Source organism: Gouania willdenowi, chromosome 4 (assembly GCF_900634775.1).
Source record: "Gouania willdenowi chromosome 4, fGouWil2.1, whole genome shotgun sequence".
In the NCBI taxonomy this organism is placed as follows: Eukaryota; Metazoa; Chordata; class Actinopteri; order Blenniiformes; family Gobiesocidae; genus Gouania; species Gouania willdenowi.
The window spans coordinates 43378643-43397735 of NC_041047.1; the positions used below are offsets into that span (position 1 = coordinate 43378643).

The window sequence follows — 19093 nt, forward strand, 5'->3', positions numbered from 1 at the left end:
CAATGACTGCCAAATTTGGAGACCATGGCTTTTGTTATGGCAATTTTTATATTCATCATCATATCGTCAAAATGTGTGTTCATGTGTACAATTTGTCATGTTTTAATACATGATGACTCCATTACTCTTTGAACAGCTGAATCATGTCAGATTAAACAGTACAGATCGTATTGTACTCAGTGCAACACAGAGTCTCTGCCAAAACTCAAACTCACATGCAGATATACACGAACGCACTCACTATCAAGGACAGATAAGAGTGGCGCCCAATCTTCCTCATAATATACACGTCTTCATCATCCTCAAATGTTTCCACTGTTGCATCTGACTCCCCCCTTCTCCTCACCTCAGGGTGGAACTTCTTATGTTATCTGTATAAAAGCTTAAGCTGTGAAAACTGTTAGACAGAGCGGCTCTTGATCATCGAACGTCCGCCCGGGCGGTCACCAATTTTTGTTCCACTTTGTACTTTTTTTACTTAGTTTTATAATAAACCTTTTTTATAAAATCATCAATGCTTCGCCTGGACTCCATCACTCAACCAGAGCAATAAATCATGGCTCCAAATGATGTCAACCGCAAATTTGCCGTAACACTTTCATTTATCAACCTTGCGTGAAAATGGGGGTACACAGTTGTATGACAGGACCAATGTATGATTCATGAAAAATTCGTATTGAACTACAAATGCACCGACCGATCGATCAATGTTGATTTCCCTTATTTTGGGGGATAGGCGATCGGCCAATCCTTGCATATGAAACCGATCTTTTCCGCCAATCTTTTCTACCACCACAAAGGTCTTAAAGTAGATTTGGATATCAAGAAAAATCAACCACTAATGTACAAGTGACTGCAACAGGTCTGTGAGAAGAACTATCATGTGCCATGTTCATTCTGTCATTACCCGTTGACATCTAAAAATGCTGCACTTTATTATTTTTATTGAACCTAGTACAGTACCCGTCGGAAATATGTATTCATATAGTGGGGGCTTAAGTAGGGTTTGCAATTATGGCCAAATGAGTATGTGTTTGAAGGTTAGATGTACAAAGAGGTGTAGATACTTTGTACTCTGTAGTGTTATAAAGGGGTTTTTGTTTGCAGGTGCAAAATAAAATAGGGTGTGCGATTTCTCTGGTTTATATCTATGGGACAAGCGCATGATAAATTGGTAAATAAAGTTTGCACCAATGTTCGCTGCACTTAAACAAATGGATAATTAATGTCTCGGAGCATCCCCTGTCCTTAGACCCTCCTTTGGCAAGAAAAAACTCAGAAAACACAGTGGGAAAATTAATTACCGGTGCACACAAACATGTCATGTACATCCAACATACTACCATAAAGACAGCGTGGGTTTTACACCAAAGGTGCCCCTCAGCAAATTCGTCTCATATTCTCGCAATGTAACAGCATCACGCGCTTCCCCACATGCTTTTGTTTTGCTTTACCTTATTTACACAAGGTGCGCATTAGGTTATAAACACGTGGTGAAAATATCAGTGTTTATGATCTTTCCCTGTACGTTATAGTAGTAGTAGTAATAGTAGTACAGGGCTGCAGTGCAGGGATGCTTATCGCATACACACACACACACACACAAATAAGAAAAATCTACACAAATGCCGCAGCCTAAAAAGGGCAGCACTCTGACGAGGGTGCCCTTCAGACTGACATCATCAGTTGGAACATTCTAATTGGAACTCTGATGACATCACTGTTGATGACATCATCAGTGTTCTGAAACAATGTTCAACAGGAGTTCCACAGTGTGGATTGGTCATTTGAAATTGGTTTTCAAATTGATTTTGAAATGACCAAATTACTCCAAAATAACGGATGCACACACTCAGGGTATTTGGAAGCCGTTGACAAAGTTTCAGGTTGAACAAATACTGTGTCGGGGAAATATTTGCTCCACAAACACACATGAACACGCACACACACACACACACAGACCATTCTTGCATTACAGATAGATGTTTGAGGAGTTTTATTCCAGAAACCTGTTGCAAGGTATTTTTAGAATGGTATTTTAACATTTAAATGTCCACAAAGCTGCTGCATGTGGACATTTTTTTTATTTTTGCACAACAAGAAAACTTAAAAATCAGGACACTATATTGGTGCTGTAAGATGTTTTGTTAGTTTGTCCTGTAGATTATTATTTTGTCATCTACCTCATCTACCTTGTGATTTTCTTTATTTGTAAAACCAAAATAATGTTGTGCACTTTATTTTTGGCAAAGAGCTGAAAACAGGTCTGCAGTGTAACCTGCTTAGTTTGTTTTTAAAATCTGAAAAATGAAAGACTAATTTTTTTATTGTGTTATACAGTAAACTTTTCCTTTATATTGAAGAAAACTACCTCATGTGCAGTTAAAACAAGACATTTGTATTGTTTCATGATATTGTTCAATGTTTTACAGTAAAATAAGATGAGTATATTCAAGGTGTATGCTCTGTTATTTATTGATATATTTATTTGTTTATTTTTTATCTTGTCTGCACATGCTGTCAAAGGTCAACACTACAAGAAGTGCAATCATTATGAGACAGCAATGCATGTTTTGTTATTGCAAAAAAATAAATTGATTTATTTTATTGCTCAATTGTGACCATCACCAGCCCTCCCTAAGGAAGGGTAAAAAATCTTTCATTAGAGGGAGGATATAAAAAGGGAGAGCAGTGTTACACCTACGTGGAGAGGGAGGGGGAGGGGAAAGGGAGCAGGGAGGAGAGACTCAAGGTAGGAAATAGAAAGGGTGGGGAGGAATATTTTGTTTTACAGTGAGGGTGAGATGTGAAGTTGTAGAATATATTGTGCTTATTATGTTGTGTAATCAAGCCAGTATAGTGACAGGTGTGAAGCTTAGCTATAATGGTGGTGGCTGTGAACAGGGGGAATGAGTGAGTGGTATTACCTGAAGCAGGTATTTGGGATTAACGTGTCTAAAGTTAAGCCCAGTATGAGTTTTATCCCACATCCCAAGGCGTGCCAGTGTGCATCGTATACCAGTATATGTGCAAAAAAACGCTACCGCAAACCCAGGAACTGCCCCGGGCCCACAGATGCAGCCAGGCCAGCAGAAAGAGTGGGGGCCAGGGAGCCCCAGGCCACCCCCCCCACGGCCGAGCAACCCCCCAGGCTGAGAGGCAGCCACCGCCCCCCACACACACATCCGAGGAAGCCCCAAGCACCCGAGCACCCAGCGCATCCCGCTACCGACCCCAACCCCCAACCCCAAGGCCCCCCGCCAGCATCCCGCCCCCCCCACCCACCCACACCCAAGCACCCAACCCCCGAGGGGAGGGCCCCAATAACCCCCCCTGCCCGAGACCCCAGCAGCGGAGCCAAGGCCCACGCCCAGCAGACGGCCAGAGCCGCGCCGAACGGGCAGCCAGTGGGTACTCGCCGGCGGGCCCAGAGCTAGCAGGGATCAGACCCCAGGCCAGAAGGACCTGGAACGGAAGCAGCACCAAGAGCAGCGCCCCCAGGGACAGCGACCACGCCCATAGTCGCCGAGGGAACCAAGGGGATGCTGCAAGTTGCTCCGCCGGCCCCCAGGCACACCGACCAGGCACCCCAGAGCGCGCCAGATCGCCTTTCCTTGATGCCGCCCGCGCGATGAGCCCTAGAATGTATGCTCTGTTATGAAAAAAAAAAAAAAACAGGATCAGACAAAATCGGAATCAACAGGTCAGACTTTTATAAAAATTGGTGCACTCCTATGTTTGACCAATCCCTGCATTCAAAGTGTTGATAAATGCGGTGGCTGAATTTGATCATCATTAACTTGATACACCCTCAAATATCCCTGTTTCAGAGGCCCCGCCCACTGAGGTCAAACAAACATTGGGAAGGAAATAAACATTTCCAAGTTGAAAAACAGCATCCTCACATCTGTGGTAGAAAGAAAGAAAAACAAAGATGTGCTATTCGGTAATGTGGAAACTGGAAATTTAGGAGCTCATTTTAAACGCTCTGTAGAAGAGAATAATGGAGGAAGTGAACAGTGTTTTCATATTGGAACATACTCAGGCTGAGGTTTGAATTAAATTCTCAAACCAAAGCCTATTGTCAGTGTAGATCTTAATATGCTGGTGTTTCCAATGACCTGGACCACAGTCAATTTCTGTCTTTTATCACCTCACACAGATTAATAAATTTATTAACACAATCAATAACCTTGATATATGTAAAACTACAAGCACAATCGTGCCATCTTTCTCTATTTGACTCCCTTGTCCATCTGTCCTTGTGTGATTCTGTTGCTTTCAACCTACAGTTCAGAGTCCAGGGATGGGGTTTGTCCCCCTGACTTCTTCGTCATTTGCCGGTCTTGTGATCACTAACTCCATTTGCTTGTCCTGTGATAACCAACATGACAGAGAGACTTTCAGGGTGTTTTGTTCTTTTCTGTTTCCTGTTCCGAAAATCATTGTCTCCACCGCTCTGTCAACCCACATTCATTTCAGGTGTACAGAATCTGACACTATTCATGGTTTAAATTAAATTGTACTCATTTGCAGCATAAAAGTGCAAATCTATGCTACTTGATAAAGACAATTCCTTACATTTTGGTCAAGAAAAAGTAGACGTATTAGGCTGGCGAGCGCGAGCCTGCAAGTTTATGTGTAAATGGAAACTCTTCAGTTGAAACTCAGTCAACTGTAGAGTTAGTGAATTAACGTAAATCCGAAACAGAGGATAAAGCCTGCCTAGCCTACCTGCACGTTCTGATCAACTGAGTCGTTTGATTGACACCCTTGTCAGCTAACAGAGTGCCACCTAATAACAGAGCCACTACATTGGTTCGAGAAGGTGCCAATTATCAGTGCACCAAACAGGCTGAATAACAATAATATACTGTACATTGTGTTTACATGTTTACAACAAACATTCATTCAAACTGTACAGTACATCAGAAAAGTTTTCTGAATTTACACTCACACTGTTCAGTCATATTTTTTATTATAATATTTCATACAAGGCCTTCACTTATCACATATTTATGAATATTGACTTGGTACTTGTTGTATATTTAACTTTTTATTTTTATCTGTTTGTTGCTGTGACAAGTGCATTTCCCTGTTGTGGTAAGTATAATCAATCAATCAATTCATTAACGCTATGGCTGAGTGATGTTTGTCCATGTACCTTTACGTCAATTTGGAAATAGGAAAGTAACGTAATAGTAATAGCGGTGAAGTTACTTTTCAAATGCAGTATTAAGTAAAGTAATCTTACTACAATTTACGGAAGTAACTAGTAACTAGTAATGAATTACTTTTTTGAGTAGTGTCTACACACAACTGACCGGTGACATGCCGTAAGCACTTAGGGTAGGGTAAGCAGGGCGTCCCAAATCGAGACCACCAATGTCAACACCAATGACAATTTCATATGTTTCTGCTGGCAAATGTTAATTCAATTCAACTTTATTTGTATAGCGCAATATACAACAAAGTCATCTCAATGTGCTTATCAAAATGTAAAATTCATAATAAGAAAAAAAAACAACAACAAGATTCACATTAACAAGCATTTAGCATCTAACAAAATCAATGTCGTAAAACACCATTAAAGAAACATAAATAATTATTTAATATAGCCTCCATACTCTCCCAAAAAGATATATCTCATGACACGACAGCACATCCGTTGTTTGTGTTGGAGACACAGAGAAAATGACAACAACAACAACAACTCGTAACAGCGAAAAAAAAGCGCTAAAGGAATAGAGGCAGAGCAGCAACGTACCTTTGAGAAGGGGTGTGGTCTCCTCCTGCCTTACAGCGATTAAGAAATAGCGATGTTTAGCGATTTGGGCAATGAAAAGCACAAAATGCTGACACATTCAAAGTTATACGTATTGTAGGCTATCGAAAATTGAAAAAAAAGAATTTATAATTATATTATAATTAAAAAAACTACTCAAAATATCAATTCACCTTTGGGTAGGCACCGCCTACCTTGCCTACCCTGACTGCATGTCACTGCAACTGACCTATGGGTTGTCCTCCATCTTGTAAACACTGCAGCGTATATGCTGCTATGGCAAACAAGAGGATCAAATGTCATCGCGACCCTTTGCATTCTTGAAATTTCTTTTTACCTGATTTCATTTCATGCACCTTTTAATTTTATATCACTGTTTTTATATTTCGCAAAATTTTGTAACACTCCTAGTTAATATGTAACCCATGTTGAACCGATACTACCACTCAAAGATTCTCCTGAGCATCTGTAACATAACAGCAACTCTCCACATGTGTTGCTTGGCCCCTCCTCCTCCTCTCTCTTTCACTCACAGACTGGCAGTACAGCTCCACCCACACTCACACAGCGCTGTAAGAGCACCTCAGCTGAACGGAAAATGAGAGAAACTGACTATATTTGCTACTCCTTGGTAGACTGTGACTTAACAATATAACACTACACATTAGTGCCCCATGACAACAACGTTCTCACAGGAACACACTGTTAGAGCATGTCAAGGAGAGCGCTCTGCTTTATTCACTCAACTTTTAGAAAACAGAATATTGGTGGTGTGCTGAGTGGGTGTCATCAAGGCTGGTGAGGCAAAGAGAATAAGTAAACTAGTTAGGAAGTCCCGCTCTGTGGTTGGACTGGACCTGGACTCCCTGGAGACAGTAGTGATTTTGGAGCTGTGGACCGTAAAGCAGCTTCAGCCAACACATCATTCCACCATGATGCCAAACGGATCCTTTGTTCCCACTGCCATCAAACTGTACAATACCACTGTCACCATACTGACTTTATTTATTTTCTGCTGTTGTTCTTGTTGTTTTTCTAATATATTTACATCCTACAGCCTTACATTTTACACTTATTATATGTTTATCCATTTTTTCCTCCATCTGCATTAACTCCTCCTACACCGTTTGTCCTATTTTGACAAATAAGCTATCAAAAAATTCAGAGTACCCGAGATTTATGCTTTTACTTTTATAATTTGTAACTTTTAACTAGGGATGTAACGATTCACTCAACTCCCGATACGATTCGATTCACGATACTGGGTTCACGATACGATTTTCTCACGATTTATTTTACAAAATGGGAATGTTGACAAATGACTGAAAAATATTCCTTTATTTTTTGGGGGGAAATACTGTACTATTTTCCTTTTATTTTTCATTGTCAAAAGAATCCCTTGATAAACTATGCAAAATGATGCAATTTAACTAAAAATAAATCTTGAATGAAATACATAAAGGAATAATACAAATGAAGAAGAAACCTAATAATTTAAATTCTGGTTCTATAGTAAACAATTCAAAACTGCATAATAGTTCTTTTTATTTTTAAAAATGCAACTGAAAATGTATTTTGTGCCTTAACAATTGGACTTTAAAAAAAAAAAAAAACAGTCATTTTACTGTATTTACGTCAGATATTTGTTTAGACCAGCAGAGGGCGCTGGTAACCCAGTGGTCGGTTGGCATGCAGTTATTCCACCAGTGAAGAAGAGAAGCTATGCTAGCAGACAGAGCTAACAGAAAAACGTGACTTTTACAGATATTCACGTAATATTACAGATATTCTTTCGGTGCTAAAGGAGTAAAGAATAATTTATGAGCATGTTTAACAGTAAATGGCGGCCAGAAAGAAAATAGTAGCAGATTCCGCCCGTCACGTCCGCTTCTGGAAGGATTAATATATAGCGCCATCTGCTGTTTAAAAAAAGTACTGCGATTCAATTTTTAGAGCATCGATGTGAACCGTGGTACCTATGAATCGATTTTTAACTGCCTTACGATTAATCGTTACATCCCTACTTTTAACCATGTTCAACAATTTCAAATAATTTCAACCTTTTAACCTTACTGCTAATGTAAAGCTATTGCTAGGTAATTGCTTAGCTAATGCTAGGTTAATGTTATAGCTAAACTTTTGCTAAGCTTTTGCTAACGTTATGCTAATGCTAATGCAAGCTAATGTAGTGCGACGTGGGCCAGCACCTGCATTGTCACTTGCATTTTCTTCAGGAAATGTAAATATTCTAGTTTATTTTTGTTCTTACTCTCTGGTCTTATAGTGTGTTGCTGCAAATGTGAATTAATCAATAAAGGTGTATTGTATTCAATTTTACTGTATTATAATGGTGAATTTTGTTTTTTGCAGAATATGTTTGTTAAAGTCATTAAAAAAAACACTCCACGCTTTAAGTAACAGTATCAAAGGTTTTAAAACAGTAAACTTTGTGTTGAATTTGGCTCTTTTTAATGTAAAATCCCTGCCCGTAAGCTTCATAGTTTCGGTTATGGATGATTATTCAGCACCGCTGATCAATATACCGGCATTCTTGAACTTTCTGGGCCTCCCCTCCAAGGGTTGGGTGCGGGGGTGTGGGCGGGGATGGGGGGGGTGGTTCTTGGTGAAGGGCCTTGGGGTTGGGGATTCGGGTCGGTGGCGGGGTGCGCTGCGTCATCTGCTCCTAGGGGCTTTCTCAGATGTGTATATAGGGGGAGGTGGCTGCCTCTTGGCTTGGGATCTTGGGGACTTCTGGGGGGTTGCTTGGCCATGGGGTCATGGCCTGGGGCTCCTTGGCCCCGCTCTTTCTGCTGGCCTGGCTGCATCTTCGGTTCCGGGGCAACTCTTGGGTTTGCAGTCGCGGTTTTTGCACAGACATTGGTCTACGATGCACTGGCATATCTTGGGCTGTGGGATAAAACTTGTACTGGGTTTAATCTTAGACACGTTGATCCTAAATACCTGTTCTAGGTATTACCACTCAATCCTTCCCTCTGTCCACAGCCACCACCATTATACCAAAGCTTCACACTTGTCACCAGACTGGTTTGAGTACATAACACAATAAGCACAATATACACAACTACAACTTCACATCTCACTCTCACTTTAAAATAATCAACTCTTCCCCACCCTTTCCATTTACCACCTAGAGTCTCTCCTCCCTGTTCCCTTCCCCCTACCCCCCCACCCCCTCACCAAGGTGAATCCCACTTCACTTCATACTTACCAGTTACCAGTTAAGTTAATGTCTTGGTTACAATAATTTACAAAAGGTTCCAATGTATTTCTTTAAAAATTAAGATTTTTGGGTTATTTCAACCAGCTCCACTACATTTCATTGACAGTTTCTACTGGGCAGGTCATCTGAAACTGTAGTACCCTGCTTTGAACTCTGGGGGAATAAGAAAACATGTCACTGATTACTTGCTGCTTCTGTCCCAAATAAAACATTCAAAGTAGCAGCTTTACTGACCCTGTATTTCCTAAGTACAGTTAGATTTGTTTTAAATCCATCTTTGTTAAGCTTTTTCATCACATAAAAAGACATTAATATTTAAAAATAAAAAACAAAGAATCCACAATGCACCATAAGCAACCAGTAAGCAACTCCATTTGTTTTTAATCCCTTAATAAAAATGTTCTATAAATTGCATAGATTGTTGTTAAAGATGGAAAGAGTTAACTTCTTGGATGTGTCCACCTCACTGACACTCACAGCTTTTAACTAATACAATTAGAAATGCTGAATGTTTTTAGAGAAAAGGTTCGTGACTTACCTTGTCAGCTTGTCGAAGGCAGTCGATGCGTCTCATTTTGCCTTTCTGGTCTGGGTTTGACAGGACACAACAAGCAGCTTTCTTCCCTGTGATCGAGAGGACAAAGTCTTCTCTGCATTCAGGTCGGATGTCTTTTCTTAGCTTAGCCAAAAGTCGGCTTGCCCACTTCTGTTTCACCTGAGAAGGCAACAATATCAGCTATATTTATGTAGTTACCACACACTCTCCGTTTCGCACAGTTTCTCATTCTGAGTTTTATTCCATTCTTGTGTATAGCACATTGTCCTATCTGTATGTAAGTGCATTCTGTTCTCTCACAGGTGAAGCCCACCACCCTGATTATCCTCACTATTGAAGTGTTTGAACTCTGAGCATTTACTCGTGGAATGTCTTGGATGTTTTCCTCCTGATTCTGGTCTACAGGTCTTTTTGTCTGATGGTTTCTATATTTAGTTGTTTAGTATCTAGCTTTTATTATCCCTGCATGTGCTATTGTTTTATGGAATTTTAGAGTTTGAACATTCCTGAAGTTGCATGGCATTTTCTTTACATTTTGAATTTGACTTTGTTTGAGTTCTCGTCCTAATTATTAACCGTGTTCAAGCTAAACGTCTGATTGTAAGGAGCTTGTAAATATGCTTGGTACCTTTTTTTTTTTTTTTTTTTTTTTTTTTTTTTTTTTTTTTCTCCTTTTTTTTTTTAAAGCAACGGCGCCAAATCAAACAGCCCCGGGACCCCGTGAACACCCAGAAGGAATGCACACCCGTGCTGAGGCAACAAGGCACCCCGGCAACCCACCCCAGCCATCCTGACCAAGACCACCCCAGAGGCCCAAGGCGGCCCCGGCCTACAGTTGGGCTAGTGCGTTAGTAAAGAGTGGTGCTGGCAGTCGCTTGCAGGCTAGATCATCAGGCTTTTAAAAATTTAGATTTAATGCAATTAAAAAAGGAGTCCAACGCTCCTCAAAGCACGTTATTTTTTTTTGTTTTCTGAGAGCAGACATCTTTTCCATGGAAATAAATTCTGTGAGGAGATTTTGCCATTGGTTTATGTTTAAGGATTTTTTGTCTTTCCAATTTAGTAATATTGTTTTTTTTGCTATGGCTAGTGCCGCAAGGATTGATTGTGATTGGTTTGCTGGAGGTTGAAGCATTGTCAGGTCTCCAATCAAACAGAGATTTGGAGATAAAGGAATTCTGTAGTCCAAAATGGAGGACAGTTTTTCAGTGATTAGAATCCAAAAGTGTTGAACTGGGGAGCAAAGCCATAAGGCATGTAAATAGGAATCCGCTGTATTCTGGGTGCACTGAGAGCAGATGTCTGTTGCTGAGAAGCCCATTTTATGCATTTTCTGTTGGGTAATGTGGGATCTGTGGAGGACCTTGTATTGAATTAGCTGAAGGTTTGTGTTTTTTGTCATCTTAAAAGTATTACAACAAATTTCTGCCCAGAAATCAGTGCTCGGGGTGATTGAGAGTTCGGCCTCCCACTTCGCGATTGGTAAGTAATTACAGTTAGTGTTCGAAAGCGCTCTGTATATTTTTGAGAGTTTTTTTGATTTTGTTGAGATTTTTTTCATATATATAGCCAGTTCTGGAGGTTGTAACGTAGTTAAGTCTAGTGGAGTGGTTTTCTTTATTGTCTCTGTTACTTGTAAGTACTGTAGAAAGTTACTTTTATTTATATCGAATGCTTGGGTTAGATTGTTATATGACCTGATCTTGTCATTTTCAAAAAGGTCTTGGAGATGAGTGATTCCACTCTCTTCCCATGTCTTCAGATAGAGTGGTGTTTTTTTATTTTTAAAGTCGGGGTTGTGCCAGATTGGAGAGAGTATACTAGTTTTTAATTGGCCATTTGTGATGTCCAGGGCTTTCCACCATGCAGTCAGTGTGGAGGCAATTAGTGGGTTTTTAAAGCAGTTGTGATGTTTGAGGGTCGCAGTGATAAAAGGGAGATCAGAGAGTTTAATGTGTTTGCAGTCTAACTGTTCTATTTCTAGCCAGGTGTTGTAGTATTCTTTTGGATTTAGCCATTCTGTTAAATATAGTATTTGGTTTGCTAAGTAATAATGCATGAAATTAGGGGCTTCTAAACCACCCTCGTCTTTGTTTTTTTGAAGGGTAGAAAGGCTTATTTTAGGTTTTTTATTTCTAGTATAGAATTTTGTAGTTGTAGAATCTAATCTTTGAAACCATTGTTTTGGTGGTTTCAGTGGTATCATTGAGAACAAGTAGTTTATTTTTGGTAAGATTTTCATTTTAACTGAGGCTATCCTGCCAAGTAGTGAGATGGGGAGATTGTTCCATCTCCGCAGATCTTCTGTGACTTTGTCCAACATCGGATCATGATTTAGTTTAATTAATTCATTTAAGTTTGGTGATATATTTAAGCCTAGATATTTAATTGTATTTGTGGTGGAGGGGTGTTGTGGATTTTGGTGTGCAGGATTCCAAGAGTTTTTTGTCAAAGGGAGGATTGATGATTTTGTCCAGTTAATGGAATAGTCTGATAATTTAGAGAAGCTGTTTATTAGATTAAATACTTCCTCTAAAGAGGATTGCGGTTCTTCCAAATAGAGTAAAATGTCATCCGCATAGAGATTAATTTTGTGTTCTGAGATGGATGAGTGGATTCCTTTAATAACAGAGTTCTGACGTACAGCTGCTGCGAGAGGTTCAACGAATATTGCAAAAAGCAAAGGTGAGAGTGGACAGCCTTGTCTGGTTCCCCTCTGCAGTGTGAAGCTTTGGGATGTTATTTTGTTTGTGGTTACTGAGGCCTTAGGTTTATTGTACAGGGTGGAGATCCATTGTATGAATGATTCTCCGAAGCCAAATTTGCCAAGGACAGTTAGGAGGAATGACCAGTTTACTCTATCAAATGCTTTTTCTGCATCGAGTGACAAGATTATTGTTTTCTTTTTAGAGTTCTGTGCCATGTTGATCACATTAAACAGTCTTCTCACATTGTCTGTGGAGTGTCTATTTTTAATAAAACCTGTCTGGTCTTGGTGTATAATTGAATGTACTACTTTCTCTAACCTAGATGTGAGTGCTTTGGAAATAATTTAATAAATAAATAAATATGCTTGGTACCAATACTACAGGGTTATAGTAAGGGCAGGCCTGAAATATTTTGTCTTGTGCAATGCTCAGTCCCTCCCGGACTTTGCACCCTGTTTTTGTGATTATTTTCTGTAAAAAATTGTGATGAAATTGTCATTACATGTCAATGTTTTGGATAAATTCCCTTCATTTAATGAAAATCCAACAAAGAACAGAAAATGTTGCAAAGCAAAGACCATTTGCATCCCTCTGGGCTTCTCTGCTGAGGATTTCACCACTGCAACAGGGACCCAGATAAGTAGATGAACCCCTGCCCAGGGTCTTTAGATCCAGACTCAGGTCACTTCCTGGAGTGTCTAATTGTTCTGGTGAGTTGTTAAAGCTGCAGTATATAGAATCATGAGACTGGAATGTAATCAACCACACTCCCCTCCTCACCTCTCTGTTTTGAATTCACAGGCATCCTCATAAACACGCACAACTGTGGAACTCTTTGTCACTAGTTTCTATTGAGAAAAAAGTTGCAAACGTAGGGACTTTATCTTGTGTTATTGATATTGTTCTTGAAAACTGAACTTTTTAAAAGCAATTTGTGTGCCTCACTCTTTGGAATTTAATTGTACTTCTCCAACAAAGTGTTAATTTACTTCACCATCACTTGGATCAGCAGAGACATATTTAATGCCTGCATCAGATTCTGACTACAATCACAGTGCTGCACTCCTCCTTAGTGCTGCTACTCCTCTTATCTTTTTAACACGGACTCGGCTCGGACGCTGCGTGGTAAATGAACGATCAGGTGGTGTGTTTTGATTAGCGCAAGATACTGTAGATGCACAAATGGATGCTGTGGGGGTGACAGGATGGCTGTCCCCTGGCACATGAATAAATGATGTGAAAAATGTACAAAGGTCTCTGCTGTCACATATGTAGAGAGCAGCTCTATCAGATGCGTTGCTGTTTTGCAGCAGTTACGGAGCAGTTACACATCCAGTGGAAATCCAGGGTGACAGAGAATATTATCACCCGTACATTCCGGACCCCTTAGTGGCCTAACACAATGATGTAAAAAACAATAGCTGCCCATTTAGATGCCTGAACAAAACCACCAGAACACAAATGAAACATAGGAAATTCATATTAATCGCAAAAAATAAACAAAAAAATAACACAGATACATTATGGCTGATTAATGTTAACTTTTGCGAGCGCACTTTTTCTCTCTGTTTCTGTCGATCCAGAATACAGTGGTGTAAAAAACAATAGCTGCCCTTCACAAAACCACCGGAACACACATGAAACATAGGAAATGTATAATAATCGCAAAGAAAATAAATAACAAAAATGACACAAATACATTATGGCTGTATAATGTTTCTGTCGATCCAGTCCTTGTATTTTTTCAGCATAACAGGCACATTAAATTGACCAATAGGATCAAATGATACGGCCAGTTTAATACGCTCGTTATAGATAGCATTTTGGGTTCATTATTTTTGAATGATGGACCACAGCATTTCATGTAATTCAAATATAGTTAGCCTGAATAAAACACTTCATTGAGGTCAGGGATCTTGGGCTTGAAAACGTTGGAGACCACTGCTTTACAGCTTAGGTAAACCGCTACGTTTAAAACCCACATGTTCAAACTGGCATACTCACTCTAACTGGTCACTGCATACTACACTTGTCTTTTGTTTTAATATTCTGCAATGTTATTTTATTCCTCCCACAATCCAAAAACATGACTAAGGTTGATTGGAGTCTCTAAATGGCCCATAGGAGTGAATGAGAGAGTGAATGGTTGTCTGTGTCTGTGTTACCCTGTGAAGGACTGGCGCCCTGTCCAGGGCCCAGCGCCCTATGAGAGCCGGAGATTGGCACCGGCAGACCCCCGCGACCCTGTTAAACGGGAATAAGCGGGTATGAAAATGGATGGATGGATGGATGGATGGATGGATGGATGGATGTTATTTTATGCTTTTATCCTATGTAAGATAACCTTGGGTGATTTGAAAGGTGCCATCAAACAAATAAAATGTATTATTATTATTATTATTACATTGCGTGTAGCGGCACATGAAACTGCTTGTCATGTTTATAGATGAATGCAGAACAAGGGGCTAGTAAATAGAGCTGAGTTATTAAAGAAACTCGTCTCTGATCATTCTACATGTGCACGCTGCTCACAAATTTGAATAGTGTCGGGCAGCAATGGGTTCATGCTGGTTCGGGCAGTATTCTGTCGGCTTCGGGCCGGGTCCAAATTTGTAGGTCCAATTGAAGCTCTACTCTAAAGTGTGTTCGGAGAAAGTGTGTCTGCGCATGCACATATTTTGGATCATTGCAAAATTACACCACTATCTATTTGCCTGCCATGTACACTACATCGTTTTTAATAATTTCCACGGTCTCAGGTAAACAGAGATCATTTTGAAAACATTGCTGTGTGAATGCAGAACTTTTTGGGAAAAAAATTACACAAAAGCAAAACATATAAACAGGTTTTTGACTTGCTTTGCCGTGTAACCATTGAGCCTAGCGCACTTTTACTTTTGATGGTACATGAATGCGCATTAACTTTAGTCGAGCAGCCAATAGTAATGCTCAAAACAGGGGTGGAGACCTAAGGACGTTCTCTGTGGAGTTAGCATGTTCTCCCCATGCTCCAGCTTTCTCCCACAGTCTAAAAACACATCTCAATTCAATGATATTTACCTTATAAAATGCTTCTATAATCACATCATGGCACTCATCATATAGAACACTTCCACTCAAGGCCGGATTAACCATATGGGCAACTGAGCAATTGCCCAGGGGCCCGCGACCTCGAAAGGGCTTGTGGCAGTGAGGGCGTAAGGAAAATATCTGGTTTTGTCTTCCTTATAATGTAAACTGTCCGCGGCCTGGAGCAGTTGCACTGCACAGAAACCTTGCACCTGCCTGTGACTGTGAGCTGAGACCCTCTCCTTATTGTATTAAAATGAGAGGCGGCCAGGCGGGTCAAAGCCAGGTGACGCAAATCAACCTCTACACCAGTGGTTCCAAAACGGTGTGCCGCGGCACACTGGTGTGCCATGAGGCAAGTCAAGGTGTGCTGTGAGATTTTGGGACAACAATCATACATTATTATTTAGTGCCCTATAAATGAAATGAAGTCACCATGAAGAAAAGGAGCACTTTTTATGGGGAAATGTTTCCGGGGACCGTTTATTAGGTGCACCGCCCACTCCCCTCCCGTCCTGGATGCTTCAAATAGCTCCTAAACCACCCCGTGTCTACACTGCCAAAAAAACTACTCAAATCATCAGTGGCTCCTATAATTACAGAGCCACCACTTTACTGAGTTAACATCTCATCGGTGCTACAGAACATCTGTGGATCCATTTGTTGTTGTTTAATTATTACGGTCTGGAATGATGTCATCAGGACCATTTAAGTTAGGTGAATTTAAATTGTTGATCAAAACTTCATCAATAAACCTGATCAGATTCAGTAAACCTTTGATCCCTAAGTGGAATTTGCAATTGGGTGACATTAAGGCTGTTCTCATACATATTTATATGACATATAAATAATTAAAAAGGAGCAGTCAGAATAATCCATGTCACTACAACTTATATCTACCTTTTAATTGTATCTTACTTTATTTTTGACATTTTTGTTTAATTACCGTTTTTTTTTAATTTATTAGTATTTAAAAAAAACAAAAAAACCCAACACAATAACGAAAAAAAAAAAAAAAAAAATGAATGTAGAAAACAGAATTTGGAAAAACTAAAACTGCTTTTATATGGCCCTAGTTATTGCAATATACAACTACACAAAAATAATTATTTTTTTAATGTACTACTTTGTATGCACTCATTTCATAATACATAGGCAAAATACACTTAATTTTTATATATATATTTCGTAAATATATATTTCATGAGTAATATAGTAATTTGTCACATTTTATTTGGCTTTCATAAATAATTATGCACATTTACAAATATTGTACATGATATGAGTGATATTTTGCACAATAGGTGTGCCTTCAGATTTTTACTTGTCCTTTGGTGTACCTTGGGCACAAAAAGTTTGGGAACCACTGCTCTACGCAACTCAAAACATGCAAACATGGAGAAGCAGCGAAGTGGGAGCACTAAACGGAAACTAAAAAAGGAGAAGGCGATCAGAAATGCAGAAAACATTAAAAAGCAAATAACGAATATAGGTAATTTTTTCACTCCAGTGTATTTTGCCAGATCAGCATTTCTTTGAGAGAAATTGACAGGTTTCTAGATGTTTGTTTTGCCAGATTAAACTTATGCTGATGTGTTTTATTTTCATAGCATCATATGTGGGTGAGGGGATATGATGGTGCATTTGTATTTCTATGAGCATTTGCACATCTGTACATCAAAATGCACTTGATGACAGTTAGATATTGGTGTATTGAGAAAATGTGTGTATATTACTAGAATGTATTTATTCTTTTGCTAAATTATAGTTATCTTGGGGTTGTGATGATGGGGCCCTTGAAAATTGTTGCCCACGGTACAGCGAAATGTTAATCTGGCCCTGCTTCCACTGTACTGCCTTAGGATATGAGAGTTATAGATTATTATTCATATTGACATATTAAATATTTTATTAAATATTTGTACTACTTTTGGTGTGATTAAAAATAAATAACTTAATACATATATTATTTTAACCTTGGGGTTGGCATCCCTTGGCACCAACGGCATGAACACTGGCACTCTGGCACCACTCAAAGTTATGACGATCCCGCTAGTGACTTGTCATGTGCAAAACATTTGGCTCTGAGAGTCAAGGCTCTGTAGTGAATCAGAAGAGCAGGTTTGCATCGCATCCATTTGCTGCTGTGCTATCGTGGTGCTCAGCACCAGCTCTGCTCAAGGCAGACTGATTGGTTAGCATGGCGGTCACGCGGCCAATCGCATGTGAGGATAAAGGATCATACTATTATATTGAAAAAAAATAGGGGGCAGAAGCAAGTGAAATAGTGGTGAGGAGAGTGTGTGCAGCAATAAAGCAAGATCTTTGAACTAACAGAGTACAGTGTCTTCACTGCAAAGTGAAAATAATTTTCAGAGCTGGTGTTACCCCAAACCTGCATAGACATATGAGAACTGTCCATCCTACGATGCAGTTACTGTAGAAGAGAGTTTACTGCTGCAACATCTACTGCCATACACACGCAAGAAAAATTCCTCCTGCGACCAAAGCAAAATAATTCAATTTATACCAAAACACATGACCCCTGCCAAACAGCAACGTACTGACCATAAGTTTGATAAAATTATATACTGATTTCAAATCCTTTTCCATTGAGGAAGAAATTAAGCAATTCTTCTTCTTAAAACTCAGAACGCAAAACCTTTAACTTTTTGCTAATTTCATTTGTTAACTTGATGTTCCCTCAGCTTACACTTACTTTTAGTTTGATTGATTGAAGTGCTTATTTTGAATTTCAAAACAAACACGTTTATAGAACAAGTTATTTTAAATGTTGCAGTAGCTCTTGTGTTGATATAATACAAATGTAGTACTGTTATGGCTCTGTTTATTATGATATAACAGATATAGTACAGTTGTACCATAGTCTCAGTTTGGGCCTGTCTTCCCAGGAGAATATGTTTAAAATGGATTTCTGAAAGCAGTGTTTTGAGTTGTTCTTGTATCTTAAATTATGATTAGCTTTGCTTTATGGGCTCTATTTTCCCATGTGCGTAAGTCCAAAAAGCCACGCAAACGGTGGTGTTTTGGCTGTGTGCTATTCTCTCCTTGTACTGCTCGCCTTCATCCCAGTTACGCACTGTGGGTGGAGCAGCCCTGAAATGGGGGCGTTCCCATTCAAATCTGGCTTTACATGCATTCTCCGGTGTGCATAAGTCCTTTTCCTCTTACACGCTTCTCACCCTGGAATAAGTGCAGTGCCCCGATAAAGCGAAACATTATATTGCACGAGAAATAAGGACTTAGTTACATTTGAAGCCACACGGGCTCGTGCGTCAGGCAGTGATCACTCAGCTGCTGCTGCGCGATTAATTAAAACTCTGACAGACGCAAACTTCTGTCCACGTTGATCACAGTGATTCAACAATTTTCATATTAAGTCCAACATAAAGTCACAGTTTGATCCACTACAGAGTGAAACAAGCTGTCTTATGCAGATGCGGATGAGAATGGACCACAAACTGTTCCCACACATATTTTAATGAGGCTCAGCTCAGTTCGCTTTCAACAATTTATATTTCAAACTGCGTATTATGGAAGCCAATAGTTCTGTTTCACTGCAAACATCCTCTGTATTAAAGCAGGACGCTCTGCGGCCGGGTTATTTCCTCATATCTCCAGCGCATTTAACTCTGTCATGCTTTACAGCGATGATGATGATGATGATGATGATGATGATGATGATGATGATGATGATGATGATGAAGGAAAGA

At 39.6% G+C, this 19093-nt stretch overlaps 1 protein-coding gene across 2 annotated transcripts in view; it reads right to left on the reverse strand.

Moving 5' to 3' along the window:
- Positions 1 to 19093, reverse strand: part of nfic (nuclear factor I/C) — a 53267-nt gene that overhangs the window by 17147 nt on the left and 17027 nt on the right. For both annotated transcript variants that reach the window (XM_028444066.1, XM_028444065.1), the window contains exon 3: positions 9565 to 9741. In XM_028444066.1, the coding sequence (XP_028299867.1) occupies positions 9565 to 9741 (177 nt within the window). The remainder of the gene's footprint in view (positions 1 to 9564; positions 9742 to 19093) is intronic.